Source organism: Thamnophis elegans, chromosome 7 (assembly GCF_009769535.1).
Source record: "Thamnophis elegans isolate rThaEle1 chromosome 7, rThaEle1.pri, whole genome shotgun sequence".
Lineage (NCBI taxonomy): Eukaryota > Metazoa > Chordata > Lepidosauria > Squamata > Colubridae > Thamnophis > Thamnophis elegans.
Genome location: NC_045547.1, coordinates 38,522,335 through 38,543,604, shown reverse-complemented (window position 1 = coordinate 38,543,604; position 21,270 = coordinate 38,522,335). Strand labels below are relative to the sequence as shown.

General features: G+C 35.5%; 1 protein-coding gene across 1 annotated transcript in view; it reads right to left on the bottom strand.

Annotated features, from left to right (window-relative positions):
• Window positions 1-21,270, bottom strand: part of EEA1 (early endosome antigen 1) — a 65,811-nt gene that overhangs the window by 26,764 nt on the left and 17,777 nt on the right. Inside the window, exons 6-17 of the mRNA XM_032220646.1 lie at window positions 20,853-20,892; window positions 19,651-19,764; window positions 19,436-19,557; window positions 17,543-17,698; window positions 12,310-12,426; window positions 10,973-11,311; window positions 9,329-9,478; window positions 8,574-8,693; window positions 7,480-7,683; window positions 3,587-3,787; window positions 1,365-1,478; window positions 499-654 (exon numbers count right to left, since the gene is read on the bottom strand). Of these exons, the coding sequence (XP_032076537.1) occupies window positions 499-654; window positions 1,365-1,478; window positions 3,587-3,787; window positions 7,480-7,683; window positions 8,574-8,693; window positions 9,329-9,478; window positions 10,973-11,311; window positions 12,310-12,426; window positions 17,543-17,698; window positions 19,436-19,557; window positions 19,651-19,764; window positions 20,853-20,892 (1,833 nt within the window). The remainder of the gene's footprint in view (window positions 1-498; window positions 655-1,364; window positions 1,479-3,586; window positions 3,788-7,479; window positions 7,684-8,573; window positions 8,694-9,328; window positions 9,479-10,972; window positions 11,312-12,309; window positions 12,427-17,542; window positions 17,699-19,435; window positions 19,558-19,650; window positions 19,765-20,852; window positions 20,893-21,270) is intronic.

Below are 21,270 nucleotides of genomic sequence, written 5' to 3'. Positions count from 1 at the left end.
CTCTGGCATGCCAAAGGTTCGCCATCACAGATTTAGATGATCATAATTTTTTCTATGGAGAAAGTTAGGCAGAGAAGCATCAATTTTTATAATTCTAAAAATTTGTGTTAGTCATATTCTAAATGACAAATGAAAAAAGGCATACAAAAAGAAACCAGCAGAGTGTAGCAAAAATTCTGTGTGATTTCTATGCTCCAAAGATTGCTGCTATGGGCCAAAAAACATAACTGGTGCTTTTGTGTTATAGCAAGGATAAGAAAAACACGAATCTTTACATCTTTCTTTCACACTTTCCACAGTTAAAAATGATTTGACTTTTCTTGACTGTCCTTAAGATTTTCCTATCTGCTTCTATGTGAAATGAGTTACTGTTTGAGCCGTTCATTTCATATTTAATAATGACTATACTTTGCATCAGCTGTTCTATCTTTCTCGTTGCTTCTCCATATGGACACCAGCCATAATTTGAAATATGAACTAAAAGAAATAAATACAAACCTTATGCTGATCTTCCAGCTCTTCTGTTTTTTGCTCTAAATTAAGGTGTTTTTCTTTGTACTCTTTAAGACTGGAGTCCAGCTGTATACAATATTCCTCTTTGTCATGCAGCTTGGAAGCAACTTGATCCAATTGAGTGCTGACTTTTGTTAATTCCTATTAGCAATAATTTAAAAAAAAAACATTTTTAGACAATCTAATACAGTGACATTAGTTTAAGTATAAAAGAAACACTTTACATCTGAAAACATCCAATATATAAAACAAAATTAATATGGCTCGTCACATAGTCAGCCAGAAGTTTAGACTTCATTTGGCATTTTTATTCACTAATTCAGTCCTCCCAAAGGACCTGTTATAGGCAGGTGTGAATGCATAGTGGGTTTTAAAGGCATTGGTGCAGGATGAAAGCTGTTCCAAGTGTAATTTTGTAATTGACTAATGGGGATCTTTTCAATGCCGATGGTGTTCAAGTGATACTGCCAAAGTTTTGGTGTTTAGTTTAGTTTAGTGATACATCTATAACTATTGACAGTATTTTGCCACTACTTGTTCTACTTCTATATGTGGAATTTTTATTTTGTGCTTTTCTTCATTTTTTTCTCTTCTATTCTCTTCTATTCTGGTGTCCATGTACTACCATGTCCATTATTCAGATTTTTACAGATCCAAAAAACATCCCCCCCCCAACATTTTATATTTTATTTAGAAATTATAATTTTAAATGTATCACTTGGACTATTTGAGGTAAATATAAAAATAGCATTACAAAGTTACATATTTTAGATGATGATACATAAGATTGACCTTATTTTAAATAAATATTTCTTAATTGTGAAGCCATAGGTCCTTTCTATTTCTCTCACCTGCTGTTTGTCTTGTAATGCATTCTGGGCAGTATCCAAATGATTCTGAAGGTCTGCTCTCTGAGCAGCTTTTGCTGCCTCCGCTGACAGAAGCAATTCAGTCTTTGCTTTTACCTGACACAGAATTAAAATATAATCACTTAATATTTATAATATTACACAGTTAGCTTATAAAACCTCAAATTTTCCAAGAGTGAACAATTTACTAAGTGTACCACAGCATTATCAATGGATAAGACAGATAAACAGATAAGATATATAGACAGCGGGACAGACAATGCTGTGATACACTTACTAAATTATAAAAATTGAACCAAAATTAATCAGAAAAATTAAACATTGTACATGACTGAAAAACCACTATTCATTTATATTCTAAAATGTGTTACCAATTATGAATAATTTAGCAAAAGACTGTGAAATGCTTGACTTTACTGTTTGATCATAGTATATTAAATTGCTATAAAATTTCATCCAGATATTTGATTCTAAACTCAATTCAAACAGAATTAAATTGATTTTTACAAAGGCATATTTATAAACCACCAAAATCTAAGCAAAGATGTCAATTGCAGTAGAAACCTGTAAGGGATTAAGAGGCTATGTAATCCAATAGTTAAATCAAGCTATGAAACTTTTTTGAATGGCACATCTGTATATCCTGCTCGCCCTGGCATGGAGAAGACCTATTAACTATTTATTGAGAATATGGACAATTCAACCTATCTTGGCCCACTGTCTGTCTTTTGCTTGCACAGACTTTGCTGAGCAATTTAAAGGGGTGAGTTGGCCATCTGAAACTATTGGACATGTTTTATGTGCCCCAAGTCTTTGGCCACTGCTTTTCAGTGCCATTTACCTTTTAGCAGCAGGAGAGTCAAAAAGTTTCCAATGTGCACAAAAAACTCTTTTCCCATTTCTCTTCTATGCCTTGTCACTCAAAGCAAGGAGAGAAGGAGGGAAAGCCGTTTTTGGGGTACCAGTTCCCCCAAAAGCAAAAAGACCCACTTGACAGAAAAGAGAAAGGGAAGAAATGGGTCTTTTCCTATCAGTTCTGCAATTTCTATAGATCAAAGAACCAGTAACAGAACAGAGGAGTCACTCTTCTCTGTGTCTCCCCCAATGGACAATGGAAGAAGATGGACAAAAAAGGATGCGAAGCATATGTTTTTGATATAAGTTATCCCAGTAACAAAATGGTCTGATCCGCTTCTAAAAGTCCACGTTTCTGCAGGGATGATATCACGGTTACAAACCAAACCAGCAAAAGAAGAATCCACACTGTGAGCAGAACAGGCCTCTTTACTGGAGTCACAGCTTGGCACGTGGTGAACAATACAAGTAAAAGGGTTTCTAGCCAGCATTACCAGCTTCTGCTAGCCAGCTGGCTATACGGACTCAGCACACCCCGCCCTCCTGTTCCCGGTTGTTCCCGGCTGGCTCCCTGGCTGGCTCCAGCAAGTACTCTTCAGGCCTGGATGGCTTCTGAACTGACAGCAGCTGGCTTGCCTTCCTGGCTTCTCTCCCAGCGTGAGTCCCATCACCCAACACCCATCTTTGTCCCTATGCAACCCCCTCCCCCGAGTGTGTGTGGCAACTCCGAAACAGCACGTTGCGGCAACTTTGAATGGCGCGCTGTCTTGGACGTTGACAGATGTTACATATACAGGCATTTCCCCTTCCCTCCAACAGCTTGTTGAACACCTGTCCAAAGCTTTGATAGGTTTGTCTATTGGCCTTCCAGAAGACCACAGGAATACACCACCATCTGATTTTTTTCTAACCTAATATCTATGTATACCTTTTAAAAACTATAATGCAAAGTAACATCTTCAATACACTATTTTCTCAGTACTCTCACGGAGATGAAAAAACTGCAGTCATAATAAAGGGGATACTCAAGACCAAGATTTATCATTGCTTATTCCCCACCACAATGAGCTATTAGATAAAAATCTACGGAAGCAAAGGTTTCAATAATCTTCTCACATCTGTGCCATAGAGACAAGAGAAAAACATGTAAGCCCAAAGTTCACTCAGAGCAGTTTCATCACAATAAAATAGTGACATAATATCCGAATGCAGCCAGTGTATACAATGCTTACAAATTTAAAACTTTCTGGAGCTTAGCTTAATAGAGAGGTGTTACTGGGTTTGTGAAAATTAAATTAGTATTCCTATCCCTTATATTTTACATAAGTAAAAATGCAAAGTTAGATCACCTGCAAATCAAGTTGCATTACTTTTTCTTTACTTTCACTTAGCTGATTATGTAGCTCACTGATAGTTGTTTCCAATGAAAGAACATGATCTTGAGATGCTCTTAAATGGGATTTCTGTTCCTGCACTTGCTCATGCAAATTTTCTAGGGCCTGTTTATGACTTTCTGATTGATTCTTCAATTTTTCTGCCAGCTGTGTTACCTATATGAAAAATAAAGAAAAACAATGATAAAATATTGAGATTAAAACTGGCTGTGAACCAGTCCTGATGTTTTATGTCTCGAGACCTGGGTATCCTTTGCAATTTCTTCTTCAAGTGGCTTTTGCATGTCTGTTAAAGATCTAGAACAGTGGTTCCCAAAGTGGGTGGTACTGCCCCCTGGGGGGTGGGATGATTTAGGGGGGTGCTAAGAGGCAAGGCGGGGCAGGGGGGCGCTAAGAGGCAAGGGAGGTGGCAGAGGAGTGCTGGAGGTGTTCTGCTGTACTGTACTCCCGACTCGCCTAACTCAGCACGCAGGCGCAGAAGGAAATGCGATGGGACTGTAAGCGAGAGTCCCTGCGCAGCTTGTGTGAAGGTGGCGGCTCTGTCTCGCCTCACCAGGAACCGGCGACGCCGCACCTTTGGGAAGGCTTGGGTCTCGCGCACGCCTTCAATGGGTAGAAGGGCTGGGTTCTTCGTCGTGCGAGACTGGCAGTTAAAACTGCTCCTCCAGCTCCGTGGGGCAGCGGCCATGAACCCATAAACGTAGCAATGGAATTGTCTTCCCTGCTTCTCGCTGGCTTTCCCACCTTCCTTCTCCACGCCCCCCTGTTATTTAACGAATGGGCATGTGGGTGAACAGCTTCACAAGAGCCCAAGGTCCTGTCCCACCCGACATGAGTGCACGGAGACCATTTCTGCTGTGTAGAAACTGAGCTGCTGCCTCCGTAAAAAATTGCAAGGGGAAGCTGAAATTTTGGGATGTGATCCTAAGAGGAAGAACGTCTACTCCGCTTAAACTACTTTCTCATGTAAATAAGGATTGAAAAGCGTACAAAAGAGGTTGTGGATTGTAATCCTTTCATGCTGGGGCAGGGCGTGATTTTGCAACTACTTCATAGATGCACGTTTTTTTTCTATAGTATTAGTATTGTTAATAGGATTCTTTTAAAAATCATCTGGATTAATAAACAATCTTAATCTTGCCCACTGCTGGAAATACTCCAGAAAATGTGTTTTAAGTTAGTAATAATTTTTATAGCATTAGCTGGCTGGCTGATCTGCTGAAAGAGGGAGGCACGTTTTGTTCAGAATAGTTTGTGAAATTGAGACAAGTGGTTCTCAAGCATTGACACACCTAATAAAAGTAGCTTACAGTGCAGTTTAACTTCATGTCCTGACTACATCCTTGTGTTTCCCCCCAAAATGAATTGTCATTGCCCTGATCTCATTCCCAGTAATGAGTGAAATATCTTTAATCATTAGTTGTACTAGCTATAAAGTGGCATTTTTCCTCCTTTCCTATTGACTTTGCTTGTCAGAAGGTCACAAAAGTGATCAACATGACCCCAGGACACTGCAACCATCATAAATATGACTATGTTGCCAAGTGTCTGAATTTTCATCACATGGGCATGGGAATGGTGCAATGGTTATAAGTGTAAAAAATAGTCATAACTCAATTCTTTCAGTGCCATTGTAACTTCATACTGTCACTGAACTAACAGTTGTAAGATAAGGACCACTTGTATTTCACAATTTGCTAGGGAAGATACAAACTTGCTCTCTTCCTGCCTACATTCCAAACTCTGCTATCTCTTTGCTCTCTGAAAAGCCTTTTTCCTCCTGCTGCAGACTACAGGTAGTCCTCAGATTATGACTATAATTGAGCCCCAAATTTCTTTTGTTAAGTGAATTTTGCCCTGTTTTATTATCTTTCTTGCCACTTGTTAAATGGATCACTGCACTTGTTACTAATGTTGTTAAGTGAATCTGGCTTCTCCATCGACTTTGCCTTGTCAGAAGGTTGCAAAAGATGATCATATGACCTCAGGACACTGCAACCATCATAAATACAGTATGAGTCAGTTGCCAAGCATCCAAATTTTGATCTTATGACCATGGGGATGCTACAATGGTCATAAGAGCCGAGGTGGCACAGTGGAAGAGCCGAGGTGGCGCAGTGGTTAGAGTGCTGTACTGCAGCCACTTCAGCTGACTGTTATCTGCAGTTCAGCTGTTCAAATCTCACCGGCTCAGGGTTGACTCAGCCTTCCATCCTTCCGAGGTGGGTAAAATGAGGACCCAGAATGTGGGGGTGATATGCTGACTCTGTAAACCGCTTAGAGGGGGCTGAAAGCCCTATGAAGCGGTATATAAGTCTAACTGCTATTGCTATTGCTATAACTGTCAAAATGGTCATAAGTCACTTTTTCAATACCTTTTCAATGATGAAGATTTTGATCATTTGCTGCTTCATACAGAAGTTTGTTGGCTATCAAAAGAGACGCTTTTACAATCTTTTTGACACTGTTGTGGAGTTTTGTGAAGACAAGAATGCCTTGCTCAGTGGTGAACTCAAAGAGATCAGGCATGATATTGCTTATTTATCAGAACTATTTGCAAAGTTCAATGAAGTGAATTTGCAGTTGCAAGGAAATTAAGTCAATTCTTATTAAGGCAAAATCTGTCATCTCTACATTTATTTCAAAGTTAACTCTATTCAAGCACAATATAGGCCATTGCAAGCTATACCAATTTCCAAGCTTCTCTGAGCTAGAAGAGAAAGGTGGGATACAAGATGATGACCTTCAGGTTTTTTGTGACCATTTGGACATGCTGCATAAAGATATGTCTGAGCGATATCAGGATCTTCTTTTGATGGAAATTCCAGATTGGGTGATAAATCCATTTTCAGATACCGAGAGAAGATGGGATAGAGGAGGAACAACTCATAGAGCTGTAAAATGACATTGAACTGAAGCCAAAGTTTAAAAAATCGTACCAAGAGTTTTGGTTACAGAAAGAAATTTCTGATTGCTATCTTGCACTATGGACAGTTGTTAAGAAGTTCCTTGTTGCATTTCCAAAATCATATTTGGTAGAACGTGGCTTCAGTGTGGTCATCCAACTTCTCTCCAAGCAAAGAAATCGACTCCAGATTACTGAACGTGGTGATTTAAGACTCCTGCTAAGTGACTTAAAACCAGACATTGGGAAACTGGTATCACTTCATCAAGCCCATCCATCACCTGCACTGGCTACCCATTGGTCTCCGGACACGCTTCAAGGTGCTAGTCGTTACTTATAAAGCCCTGCATGGCATCGGACCTGGGTACCTGAGAGACTGCCTCCTGCCAATTACCTCCCAAAGACCGATTCGATCTCACAGGCTTAGCCTTCTCCGGGTTCCATCGGCCAGCCAATGTCGGCTGGCAACCTCCCGGGGGAGAGCCTTCTCTGTTGCTGCGCCAGCCCTCTGGAATGAGCTCCCCGTGGAGATCCAGACCCTTACTATCCTCCCGGCCTTCCGTAAAGCGACCGACAGGCTGGGGGCTGTTGAAATATCCAGCCCCGCCTCAATTGTGAATGTTGTGCATTTTTAAATTCTTTGTATTGTCTTATTTATTTCCCTTTCCCTGTTTATTGTGAGCCACCCGGAGTCCTTCGGGAGTGGGCGGCATACAAAACTAATAAACAACAAACAACAACAAACAACACATTAAGAATTTACTGAACAGTGAAGTAGTTACTAAATTTAATAAATTCTGAGCTCAATTGTGGTTGTAAGTTGAGGACTAACTGCAACAGGGACTTTAGGCAACAAGAAGTGACCCATGAAGTAACAAAATATGTCACTTTTAAAATACTGTCGTCTAACAAATTTGGAATTTTTACTTTGAAAACTTCTTACCTGTTCCTGCAAAGCATGATTCTTCTCTTGTAACTGATTTAGAACTGCTGTTTCTCCTTCACCAGCTTGAATTTTTGCATACAAGTCTTCCCTTTCTTTTTCTAGCAGAGAAATATTCTCCTTACTCTTTTGTAGCAGGGCTTCAAGGTTTTGGATTTTTTGATCTTTATCACCAATCTGACGTAGAACTTGCTCTAAATCATTCTTGGAAAGGGGGAATACAATTGCTAAATATATCTAGGAACATAATTTCTGCATACTAAATTTACAGAGAGCTCATGGCCCCCTTTTTAACAAAAACAACTTGAAGCCATTTTTCTTCTTTATGTAATTAAATAAAAGTTTAACCATGAACGTTAAAAAGTACAATCAAAATAAAATGTTTGTAATGAGGAACATACAAGAGAAAATGACTTTGTTTAAAACATAAAAGTTTTTATTCATTTTTCAGAAAAAAAAACAGGAAGAAGAAAGAGAAAAAGACATGATACATCTCTAAAGCCTATGCAAATGAATTAATGGTATCTGCCACAAATTCTGCCACAAATAATGATAAAGTGCTACGTATTAATGAAATATATAGATTTGAAGGTAAATTTCCTACTTTGAATTGAGCTTCAGAAATGCAGTTGCCTATAACAATGCTTCAAAACAAAAATATGTCAAATTCTGAACCCCTTGATATGTCATGCCTAATGAGAGTTCCATTAAATAGCATAACAGTCCATTTATAAATCATCAAAACTTAATTCTATCAAGCTCCTTATCTTGTAGTAGTAACTATAACCTGCATTTTAACAAAAATATTTCTTCTTGTAGCACTATCAGGCCTTGAGCCTTTTGGAACTGGGCCATGGGAGTGCACGCATCCCTACTCGTGCATGTGCATGCTTTCCAACTGCGCAAGCAGTGTCCGTGCATGCCCATTGCTCACTCAAATGGAGCTGCATGCACATGTACACTTGTCCACTACGCATGTGGAACCATCCCCTCTCCCCTCCCCACTGGTCCGCAAAGCCAAAAAGGTTGGGGAACTCTGTTCTAGCACACGAGAAATATGTTGGGCTTTTTTCTTAGCAGCAAAATTCTCTTACCTGGGCTTCTCGAAGTTTTGCTGTCGTACTTTGCTGAAGATTCTGCTGCTCTTGATGCTGCTGCTTCGTTTTGTCTAATTGATGTTGCAATTCAGTTGTATTTGCCGCTTTTTCCTTTAGCTTAGAAAAATAGTCACAGACTGTTGACTGAAAACTGACAAGCACAATTTAGTAGTTTAATAGTTTATAATTTACTCTAATACTGAAGTATTTTATATCAGATGCCTTTTTATTAGAATTAGAAGTCGTGTAATATTTGTCCTAAAAGTTTTTTTTAATAAAAATCAGTCACTTCAACAACTTTTCCAACAAAATCAAAAGGTTATAACAACATTATAACAGTAGGTGATTGATTCCTATATTACATTCGGCATTCTTCATTAAGAAAGATGCACAGAAAAATAAAGTTCTGTTTTTTCTCATTATCAACTACTCTGAGAAAATTGTAATTTTAGATACCACTCATTAATTAGGCAGCAAAAGCAATAATCTTTATAATTCTTACACATACTCAGTTAAAAGGTTGGACCTAACCCTGAAAATATCTTGAGAAGCAGACATCAAGAACTCCCTGCCTAATGATGAAGAATTAATACCCTGATCCATTATGTTTAATGAAGGATTAAGGAATTTTGGAAGATATATTTAATTAAAGCAAGCAAAGGGAAGAGACATGCAAGACAAAGTTTTCTGGTTACTAATCTCAAAACACAAATTCAACTCAACCAAAATTATATTCTGAATGTAATTCTTACCTCCTCTTCAGCACGTGAAAGTTTTAACTGAATGTCAGCCACTTGCTGTTCCTTTTCCATCAGCTTTTCACTAGATAGCTGTCTCTGTTCTTTTAGTCGCCCCTGTGCTTCTCCAAGTTGATGTTCTGTTTCCAGAAGTTTATTGTGTAACTGGAAATGAAAACAAGCTTCATTTTAATGAACAAGGCATACTTTGTTTGCTTTTTTAATCTACTGTGCTTGCATACAAATGCTATCAACACATTCAGTCCTAGTAAGTTGTGGACAGCCATACATCTGGCCCAACTCAGTTCATGCTTCTCTTCCAATCACAAATAGACTGCAGCTCAAATAATGAGAGCAGCTTTATATTTTGTTTTCCCAAATCAATCCACTGCAAGATAAAAGTTTCTTCACTAATGACTGCAGATTTTGAACTACTGTAAGTCCATGTATATGCTAAATAATATGCTAAATAAATAAATGCAGAACTTTATTTACTAGAGTAGATAAAGTCTATTGGTCTAGTCCAAATAGCTGGACAGATGTCACACTGCTAGCTTTCATGCCTAAGAGTGAACTTAAACCTGGATGGTCCAGTACCTTAACCACTATACATTGGCTCTACTTTATTTGTATAAAACCAATAATGTATATTTAGTAAAATACATTTATATGACTAGATTGCCTTAACTGACTTAAACCACAGAATAATCTACAGGATTTTTTTTTTCTTCAGACAAGTTAAACCTGTGTCTAAACTGCACTGGGAAGCGGGGAGCAAGTAAACACAGTCTTGTTATTGTATCATGAGATTAACCAAAACATATGAACTGTATGCGGAGGTTGATTGATTTAGCTTGAAAAGTACTAAACTGGAGTTGATAAAGGGTATTCATGTAGAGCTATCACAGGTGATGGAAGAGAAGAGATGAAAATTATCTGAAAGACTAGCAGGAAAAGATTATGGGTTTTGGAGAGGAGGGGAAGCAGCTGGTTAACTGAAAACTAACTGCTGGATTTACACAGTTTTGGCTTCTGAAAGATTTGCAATTTCCAAGATGAAATGAAGATCACTATGAGTTCTAAAGTGATGATGGAAAAGGACCAGAGTTCAAGGGATCGTGTCTAACATACCAGAGGGAGAAGTGGGAAAAACCTAAGTTGATTCTGGTGGCCACAAGATCTTACCAGCTAATAGTGATTAATGTTCTTGATTAACTCTAAGGGGAACCTACTAATATCTATGCACACTTAAATATAGTTTAAGTCAGGCAAAAACTAACAAAGCAGAAAGCTCCAGAGGCAGAGAAAAGGTTAATTGCTAATTGGCACAATAATGTTCTGGTTTATTGTAGGTAAGGTGTCTTTGAAATCAAATGTAGAGGCAGGAGGGAGAAACATTGTTGCTTAAACTGCTTAAGCTAAATGGTACTTTCAGGATTAATTTGTATGATGCTAAGATTCTAAGACTGCTTTATTTGAGATATCATTAATTTAAAACAATAATTTACAGAAGATATTTGCATGCTGTAGTTGGCTATTTTCTTTTTTAAAAAAGTTTTATTTCTGTCTAAATATGCAAAAGGTATAGGAATTCTTGGTCAATATGTGAAATCAGGCTTTATAATTTATTTGCTTAAAAATGGATAAACTTAATTTTACCTGATTGAGCTCATTTTGAAGCAGCAGGCTTCGCTGTTCTTGTTCTTCCCTTTGTTGTTGTAGCTGCTTGTATTCTGCTTTAAGATGCTGGTTCTTGGCTTCAGCTTCTGACAATTCTTCCTTAAGTTTTTGGCTTGCTTCTCTCTTTTCACACAATTCTTTCTGCAATCTCTGTAATGAGTCCTCCAATGCAGACAGTCTTGCCTGAAGTTGTTGACAGTCCAATTCCTTTTGATTAAGAGTTGCTTGCAGATTCCTTTTACCCAATGATTCTTCATTTTGTCTCTCTTCTAACTGAGTATATTCCAATTCTTTCTTTTTTAATTTTTCCAGTAGTTTCTAAAATTGAATTGTGGATAATATTAAGATTGTATTTCATTAATTTTAAATAAAATAAGCAGATGGATCAAAAATGCAAAATTAGTATTTTAATATAAAAACATGCATGACTACATATACCATTGAGAGTCCCAAAATGAAGGTTTATGTTATTTTTCTTGTAATAAGACAATATTCTGAGTTTGGATTTTTATTATTCCACTATACTATCAAGAAGGACCCTAAACTGAGAAGATGCAATTTTACTTTTCCTGTTGCTTGCAAGCAGTTGCAACCATAACCATGTGAGCTTCAGAACCAAAGATAATGTTTTTGCAAGTATGTAAAAGGGGATGCGGTGGCTCAGTGGCTAACGCGCTGAACTTTTCGATCAGAAAAGTTGGCAGTTCAAATGCCTAGCACCACATAACGAAGTGAGTTCCAATTACTTGTCCCAACTTCTGCTAACCTAGCAGTTCGAAAGCATGTAAAAATGCAAGTAGAAAAATTAGGAACCAACTTTGGTGGGAAGGTAACATCATTCCGTGCGCCTTCGGCATTTAGTCATGCCGGCCACATGACCACGGAGACGTTTTCAGACAAAGCTGGCTCTTTGGCTTTGAAATGGAGATGAGCACCGCCCCCTAGAGTCGGTAACGAGTAGCACATATGTGCAAAGGAAACCTTTACCTTATAGCTATATAAATGCTGTAAGAATAGAAAGTATACTTGCTGCATTAGGATCAACAGAAAAATACTGCATGATTATAATGGTATTTGATATCAATCCATGGTTCCTAAAGGGCTAGCATCTCTGACTTGTTTTTCAAAATACATGAGTCTGTAATCCAAGAACAGATCTTGGCTTAATTTTGTCAAGTTAGAAGAGGAATTCATCAATGACCTCAAAAAGTAATATCAGAGGCTTCATGATTTGTATAACTGATAAGACTTTATCTTTAGAATTGAACAAGATCATCAATCTGTAGCTTTCAAAACACAAATAACAATATTTTTACCCGATTTTTCTGTGCAAATTCATTAACTGAAGTTTGAAGTTTCTGGATCTCTTGTACATATGTAGCAACTTCTTGTGGTCCTTTAGCAAGTTCTGTATTTAACTTATTAATGGTAGCCTATGGGAGGGAGGGAGGGAGGGAAGGAGGGAGGGAATAAAAAAATATATTTTTAATTCAACAAGAATAGATTCCCATAAAATAATTACGGAATCCATAACAAAAGTTTATGTCATCAAAAAATAAAGTTATTTAAATATATACTATACAAAGTATATATGGAAACATTGTTCTATATACATTCTTCAAATATTACTAGTAAAAAAGAGGAAAGAATGTCACAATTGTATCACAAAAGCATGATTCCTGCTTGGTTTCTGCTATCAGCAAGAAAAGCTACTACATAAATAAAGCAATTTCAACATAATGGCTAAGGATCAGTTACTTATATTCTTGCCAAATCCAGATCTGAAGTGAAGGGTTCCCTTTTCTCTATTTCAACTCAGATTGGCAGGAAAAATATAGTGGATGCCATCAGACAATATGTACTAGTAATTTTCCTGATCCTAGTAAAATGTACCGTATTTTTCAGAGTATAAGGCACATCTTTTTCCCTCAAAAAAGAGAGTGAAAATCTGGGTGCGTCTTATACAGAATACAGCATTTTTGGCCTCCTGAAACCCCGCCCCCTTTGCAAAAATGGCCATGCATAGCCTTTAGGTTTCCAGAGTGCTCCTAGGGGCTGGGGAGGACAAAAATGAGGAAAAATGGGGCAATTTTTGCTCATTCCCCCCTCCAGCCCCCAGGAGTACTCTATAAGTCTCCTAAAGACTATGCATGCCATTTTTTGGACAAAAAACAGGCTTTTTTGCTCATTTTTGACCCCTCCAGCCCACAGGAGGACTCTACCAGCCTCCTAAAAGCTATGCATGCCCTTTTCTGTCAAAAAAAAGGGCCCGTTTACATGAAAAATGGGCCATTTTTGGAGGTCTATGGAGTGCAAAAAAAATTTTTTTAATTTGCCTCTTCAAAATCTTGGTGCATCTTATATTCTGGTGCATCTTATACTCTGAAAAATATGGTAATTCTTAAACCTCTTTATAAAACACTTCACGACTCCTGTTAATAGAATTTTCTTTATAAAAGCAAGTCTCCTATTCTCTTAAAACGATTTCCAGGGTCTCTTCCAGCTATTGTTAATTGTGTTGTGTTATTCTTTCTTTGATCATGTGTATCCATCCCATCTGGAATGATGTAGGATCTCCTGCCATGGGTCCATTGTCCCTTTCAACCTTATTATTCTACATTATATGTTTTAGACAGAGAAAAGTCTCATTTTAAAATTAAAAGCTAAAATTCTAGTTTTGTTCCACAAAAATAAAGGAAGATATTAATAATGAATACATAAATAGAAATGTTTGTGAATATAAAGAGTGTTTTATAAACACATAAACAGGGATGTCTATACATGTTTGTACATGGTGAAAAACAATTAAATTGTACTTCTTAATGGTAATAGGGGATTTCCATGTATTTAGTATAAACTATTCTTATTATTTTGTACATCGTATTACTTTAGATACTCATTGTCATAGAATAAATTCACTAGGGCCTAAGCACTAGAACGTGTATCCTCTTCCTGTTCCTTTCCATCCAACCTTATCTTTAAATATTACTTTTTCATGAGTTCTGAAAATAAGGTTTGGAGAAACAAATAAGGGTTTTTAAAGCTGCACTTTATGCAGAAAAGGATATATGTGGGTGAATATAGCACTTATTAAAACTTCAGTTTTGCAAGATACGTGAATGAAAACAGAAAAAAGAACTTGTGTATATCCTTTAGAAATCTAATGGTAACTAGGCAACAACTTATAGTTGTTCTGAGTGCTTAAATAAAATAAATATATTAGAGTAAAACTAGTACGTCAGAACATAATGAACATAACTTTATATTAAAAGTGAATACTATACTTGGGATTTGGTTGCAGGACAGATTTCAGGGTAAATAATGTGTAGTAGAAGGAGATAAAGAGAGGGAAATATTATCAGTATGTAGATTCATTTGAATTACATAAACTCCCATGAACAATAATGAAAAAGTACCAGTAAGAAAAAACAAAGGCTTTTTAGAGTTTTCTTTAAATCTGACAGAGTTCTCATTATAAGATGCAAAGTGAATTTCTTCACTCTGCAAAAATTCACTCCTGACCACGATACTTCTTCAAACATTAAACACACAATAAAATATAAGGGACTTCATCAATGGCCAGGCTATTACAACTGCTCTCATGGGCTATGTTTCCTAAAGTACATCCTTCAGGCATGTTCATCTGCAATCTTTGTAAAGGTAGTTGGGAAATACAATCTATTGCCATGAGAGCACTATTTTGGAAAAAAAAACTGATATGCACTTTTGGATCAGTCTTCTTTTTCTGATTTACTAGAACTGCATTTATCCAGCATTTTTGCAGAATTTACTTACTATTCCTTTCAGCCCTAAAAATAGTCCTCATGTGACTCATGAAACCACCTAACAAATTTGAAAAAAATTAAATCCCAAAAGAGTAGATCAGAATGTTTTGTTGCAAATTCATTAAGAACAGACAAAATATAGATACTGATACCAATCACATATAGTCACTGGAAATCTGGCTAATTTAATTGTGAAAATAGTTTGTAAAATAAGTGCAAAAAAAGGATTGGTGGCTTGTAAATACATGCACAAATTAGTTCTTATCTGGTTTGTTATTTGTTTGTAGTTACCTTTGAAAAGAGGTGTAAAGGTTAGAGTATTACCTCAAATTTAAAGACCTCCACAGAAAGCAGCCCAAAAAAAATGATGGGTGAATGAAAAAGAAAACAATGATAAATGTTATTTCAACATTAGACAGAATGTTCATGGATCACTTAAATCAGTAGCGTGATGCTGATAAAACATGCACATATAATTGGGACGGACGTCAGTGATTTTAAAGCCAATGTAGACAAAATCACAATTCTCAGCAGATTCTACATGAAAGTTATATGATCAAAAGAAGAAAAATATACAAGTGTTGCTTTGCATTTTCAATCAGAAAATATTTGTTTTGTAAATGACTAAACCTGCAATCAGAGATAGAAAGGTTTTCCCATCCTCTGCCTACCACAGGAATACAAATTATAGCATCTCCTAGAGAAGGCTGCCTCAGGTATCATTCTTTTCATGTGAAGCAAGCTAAGGCTCAGTCCGGTCAGATTTTTTCAGCTCCTAAATCTGAGACTAATCCTTAATGGTTCCAATGATGCAGAATATATCCAATTTCTACTGCTTCCTGCAGATATTCTCATCCATGGACTTGTTCCTAGAGTTGCTTCTTCTGCCACTTTTTACAGTAGTGACAGTTACTTTCTTCTGATGAATGTTCTTTCTTAGAATCTGAAAATTAGCTATCAGAGACCCAATCCTTTAATTTTTTCAACAAGAACTTCTGGAGTTGTCACTTCTATGTTTCCATTTCCTCACAGGTTTGGAAACGCACAATGTATCTTAAACAGAGTTGAGAAGTAGTTAAGAACCATTAAGCCAAATAAAGAGATTAATACTGCACTGACTGGGTCTACATGCTGCATTTAAGCAGAATGTAGATTGATTCTGACTTAGTATGCTTTGTAAGCCCAGTGATTTTCTTTTAAAGTTTACAGTAAGTGAATATAACCACTTTGACTTATTTGGCAATAACAGTTAATGAAAATCTCTGTTTTGCACAAAAAGGCAAAAGGAAGCAGCCAATTAGGCACAATCTAATGACGTGTCCATGAAAAACAAAAATAATATGTTAAAAATACTGAATAAATAAGACAATGTATGCAGAACTCAAAATCTAGAAAGTTGACTTATTTAAGGATTTTATGTACCCTAACAACCCAATCAAGAATATCAAGCAGGATTATAATTTAATCAAGTTACACTTTGCATCAGGGTACAACAATGCAATGTAATATAGTATGTAATTACTGGAATAAACACTGCTGAACTCAATACAGATAGTTCTCAACTTATGACAACTGGGACCAGAATATCCACTGCTATGTAAGGCAATTTACCTGATTTTATAAGCTTTTTTGCTGTGGTCATTAAGCGAATCACCATGATCATTAAATGAATCACAGTCATTAAGCAAATTTGGTTTTCCCCACTGAGTTTACTTGTCAGAAAGCAGCTGCGAAAGTTGCAAATGGTACACGTGTGACCCAGCATGCTGCAACCACCAGCAAGCACCCAAATTTTGATCACATGGCAAGGGGATACTGTGACAGTCGTGAGAACCAATTCTAAGTGATATTTTTGAATGTCATCATAATTTTGGTCACTGTATGAATGGTCATAAGTCAAGGACTACTTGTAGGATTTACAAATAAGAAGATATATTACAATTGAATTACACAATTGTAATATATCTCTGAAATATATTTTACTTTTATTTATAAATGATAAAGTAGTAAGAAAATATATCCCACAGTTATTTATCATTTTCAAAAATCTACAAATCTGTCTTAATGAATAGAATATCATGTTTGGAAAACTTGATTAAATATATTTCAAAGACAGTGGCATAATTAATATGCAATATTTTCATATTAATTTCCTATCACAAAATTATACACAAGGACTTCTTATTAGAGCTTATATGCGATGTTTCCAGGAAATAAATGTTTGAGAGAAGTAACTAAAAATATCTAATTTTACTTAATGTAATATTATTTTTATATATATATAGCTATATAGAGCTATAAAATATCACCTTACAATTATTTTATCAATTATTTTATCATTACAGAACTGTCTGACATAACACAAAAATGAATTTTAATATGCAAAACTATTTTATGTGAATTTTGACATGGCTTCAGAACTTCAAAACAAAATATTAATTGAGTAAGATAAGTGAGTTCTAAGACAAATTTTTATAAGCATGACATGCCCATCTTCTAACTGGTAGAGGTTTGATTAACGAATAAAAAAGTGAACAAGAACTAAACTGAACTGAAACTGTCTAGAGAACATCTAAGATAATTTCTTTTATAATTATGTAACTAGAGAATTTCCAAATGGGAAAGAGAGTTAACTTGCAGCAAAAAGAGTTGCATTGCACCACCAATAAATGACACATTTTCATCATACAGCTTTCTACTAATACAATCACATTAAATTATAAAAGTATGGTTCATATTCAAATGTTTTGACTAGATTAATTACCTCTGCATTTGTATATTCTGCTCTCAAATGATTGCATTCATCTTTCAGTTTCTCAGATTCTTTCTCACATTCCAAAGTCATCTTATCCATCAATGTTTGAACTTGGACTAATTCCTTCTTTAGAACTGCAACATCTTCTACCCCGGGTCTTTGAAGCTTTAGAAAACAGCAATATAAAAATCAGTATTACAAAGTTTAGAATGAAATTATATTTTCAATATGGTTTATAAAATTACAGTGTAAAACCAATTTGTTTGTGTGTGTGCCTGTGTGCGTGTGAATATATTTTCCATATTCCATACTCCAGTCTTAAAGCTACTTAATTTCATAAAAAATGTTACAGTATACTCAAATATAACTGAAATACCTCTATGTTGCAGTTCCAGTATATTTTTCTTAGCTTTCTGCTATTTTTTAAAAAAATCTTGAACTTATTTTGTTAAAATACTATGCAGCTAAATACACTTTAACTACTTAGAGACATTCAACATCAATATTTTCAACTATTGATTAATTAATAATTAATGATTAATTAATCATAGGGTTAACAGACATTGAAGGCACAATAACTTTTGAAAACCATAAGACTATGCATAAACCACATTGAAAAATCCTTGAAATAGTTGCGTCTTTTCCTAGAATTCCATAGCTGCTACACAAACTAGTGAAAAGAGACATTAGACTTAAAAGTGTCCTGAATAGCTATTCAATTTGCCCATGAGCACTCAAAAACACATTATGGAATCAAAGGGCTCCTTGTCCAGCTTTGACTGGTGCACTAATGAAAGTCTTACATAGAGCAAAGGTCATAAATAATCCAGGTCACATGGATTATTGCAAGACAAACTGGAGAACTGTAAAGGAACTTTACATAGACTTTCCTTTCAGGACTATTCAAAAATTCCCATTGATGCAAAACAGTAGTCCACTTTATAACTGTGCTGCAAACCTAGATTGGTTACTAACAGGTTTCCGGTTCAATTTAAAGTGCTGATTTGATCTAGAAAGTCTTATGTGGGTTAAGATATCTTGCAATTAGAATTAACCTGTCCAAAAGTTACAATCAAAGAAAAGTTATAGTTAATCACTTACTCTTATGAAATTAGAAGCACTGAAGATGGGAGAAAATATTTGTTCTATTACTCTACAGCATCGACTGTATGTTATGGAACATATACTTCTCCTGTATGTTTGCCCCAGTGGAAGCAACTGAAGGTTGCCCTCTTCTGGAGGGCTTTTTTAACTTCATTTTTTTTCCTCCATTTTTATCTTACATGTCGGTATGATTTTGATTGTTTTTTATGTATAATCCATGTTTGATTATGTATCTTTAAGTTGATGTTGACTCTTAGCAATTACATATATTATATACTGTAGACATTTTATTTTTTATTCTGGGTATTTAATATATATTTGTAATCCTGCCAAGAATCTTAGAATGTAAATCTCTATACAGTCCTTATATTTAATTTCTGTATTTTAAAATATTTTCATTAGTAGGAATGCTCTTTGAAATTTATAAAATGTGCAGAAGTTTATAAATTTATAAAAGCAAATATTTCAAATTAACTCTAAAAGAACAGCAATAATTAAGAATGAGAATGGATAAATAATTGTCAAGTGACGGCAAGCTACTATTGCCATGATAACCAGGAAAAAAATGACAATGAATGGAAAACCAAGGATATTTCAAATTAAAGTATTTATTTTTAGCTTAGAAAAAAACATCCATTATTGTAGCATAGAAGATGGTTTTTTATTTTGTACCAGAAATAGATCACTATAAAAATAAATAACTTGTTTTTTAAAGATCTGTAATTAAAATGATCAAGCTGTAGGAATAATCCCTTTCCAATTAGACAAGGCATGATAAAACATGACCACAAGAATTACCAGCTCTGTGTTTAAATCTTCACATACACCTTTTTGCTTCTGTAACTCTTGTGTCAAATTAGTCACTTTTTGTTCTGCAAGTTCTCGAAGGCTTGTTTCTTCATCATATTTGGCTTTAAGTTCTGTTGTAGAGAAAGGCGTTCTTTTAAAAAGGCGTTCCTTCAATTTAAACAAGACAACGACACTGTATTGTGCAATAAGTATGGACAACTTACCCACAATCTCAGTGGCCAGTTGTGCTGCTTTTTGTTCAAATAAGTCTTTCATTTGTTTGATATTAAATTTTTCTACTTGACTGTCTTCTAATTGCTGTTCTAAAGATTCCAATTCTAAAATAAAAAAGTATGATTACAAAATGAAACTAAAATAATATTTTATAAAAACAAATACAGACAAAAGTATTTTATAAAAACAAAGATAGATGAAAATTTCTCTTTTTTAACCACGATTTCCTGAATTCTGTCCTGCCTGCTTTATTTATCACTACTTAGAGCTCATCCTAATTTTGATAGTATATAGTAAGGAAAAGGAAACACATTAGCAAAACAATCAAATGATAATAATCACAGCCAAAATTGGTTTCCCTAATCAATTGAGGTCAAAACTTCGCTGAAATAAAACAGGTTTAACTAATTTCCAGGATGACAGCAAAATGAAGATTGCACATAAGGTACTTTTGAGGGGAGATTATTCCGCAAAATGGGGAATATATAGAAGACCTATCATCTCATCCACACCTCATATCTCTCATGAGGTGGGAGAGTCTCAAGAAGCCTTCTGTAAACCAGGCAATTTGGTAAGATATTAGCTGTTATATCTTTTTGTAGGGCTCTAAAGGGAATGACCAGAATTGTGCGACCTTGGGTCAATCATTCTTTCTCAGCCATAATCAGTATCAAGCTCTGCAGCAACTGAGAAAGAAATAAAAGCCTTGTTACATCATGCACTGAAAGCTTTGCTGTATGAACTAGCACAACACAAAAGCAACTGGATCCTGCAGCCAAACAGAATAAACACTAAGAAAAACAACTATATATAAATTATGATGCAGCAACTGCTTTACAATTATTTAATCTAATAAAATAGCAATTGTGATTCTAGTACTCAGTAAACGGGACACTGAAAATTTTAACAACCTCAATTAAAACAGAAATAACTTCTACAACAGATAAACAGTAAGATCAAATTTGTTCAATAAAAAGATTATTTTTCTTCTATAAAATAGAATTGCTTCATGAATTACTACATGAAAAAGAATCTTCAACATTTTAAATTATTTAAAGACTGCATTTTAAATTGAAGTATTTACAATCAATCAATAAATTATTTTATGGATAAACAGAAATTTAATGAGAGATACTGATCACTTGTCTGGATAATTATGTTTCATGAAACTATTTTTTTTTAAGTTTGTCACCTGTAGAGGCAGCAGTTGCCAGACCATCAGGTTTGGATTCCTAAGGAAATTAGGAAGGCAGGAAGAAACAGAAAGACAGAAAGAGGGAGAGAGGGAAGAAGGGAGGGAGGAAAAAGAAAGAAAGAAAGAAAGAAAGAAAGAAAGAGGGAGGGAGGGAGGGAGGGAGGGAGGGAGGGAAGGAAGGAAGGAAGGAAGGAAGGAAGGAAGGAAGGAAGGAAGAAATTATGAGTCTGCACTTTGTGTTACCATTTTATAACCATTTGCATAATTATAATAGAAAATATATAAGGATCTTAAACCAAGTTTTATGATTGAGAATTCCTGTACTTGAGCACATTATCAAGAGTGATAGATCCTCTATTAACTAGCTTTAAATAAGGATCCATCATGTGTTTGAAGCTATAATTCACAATGCTGC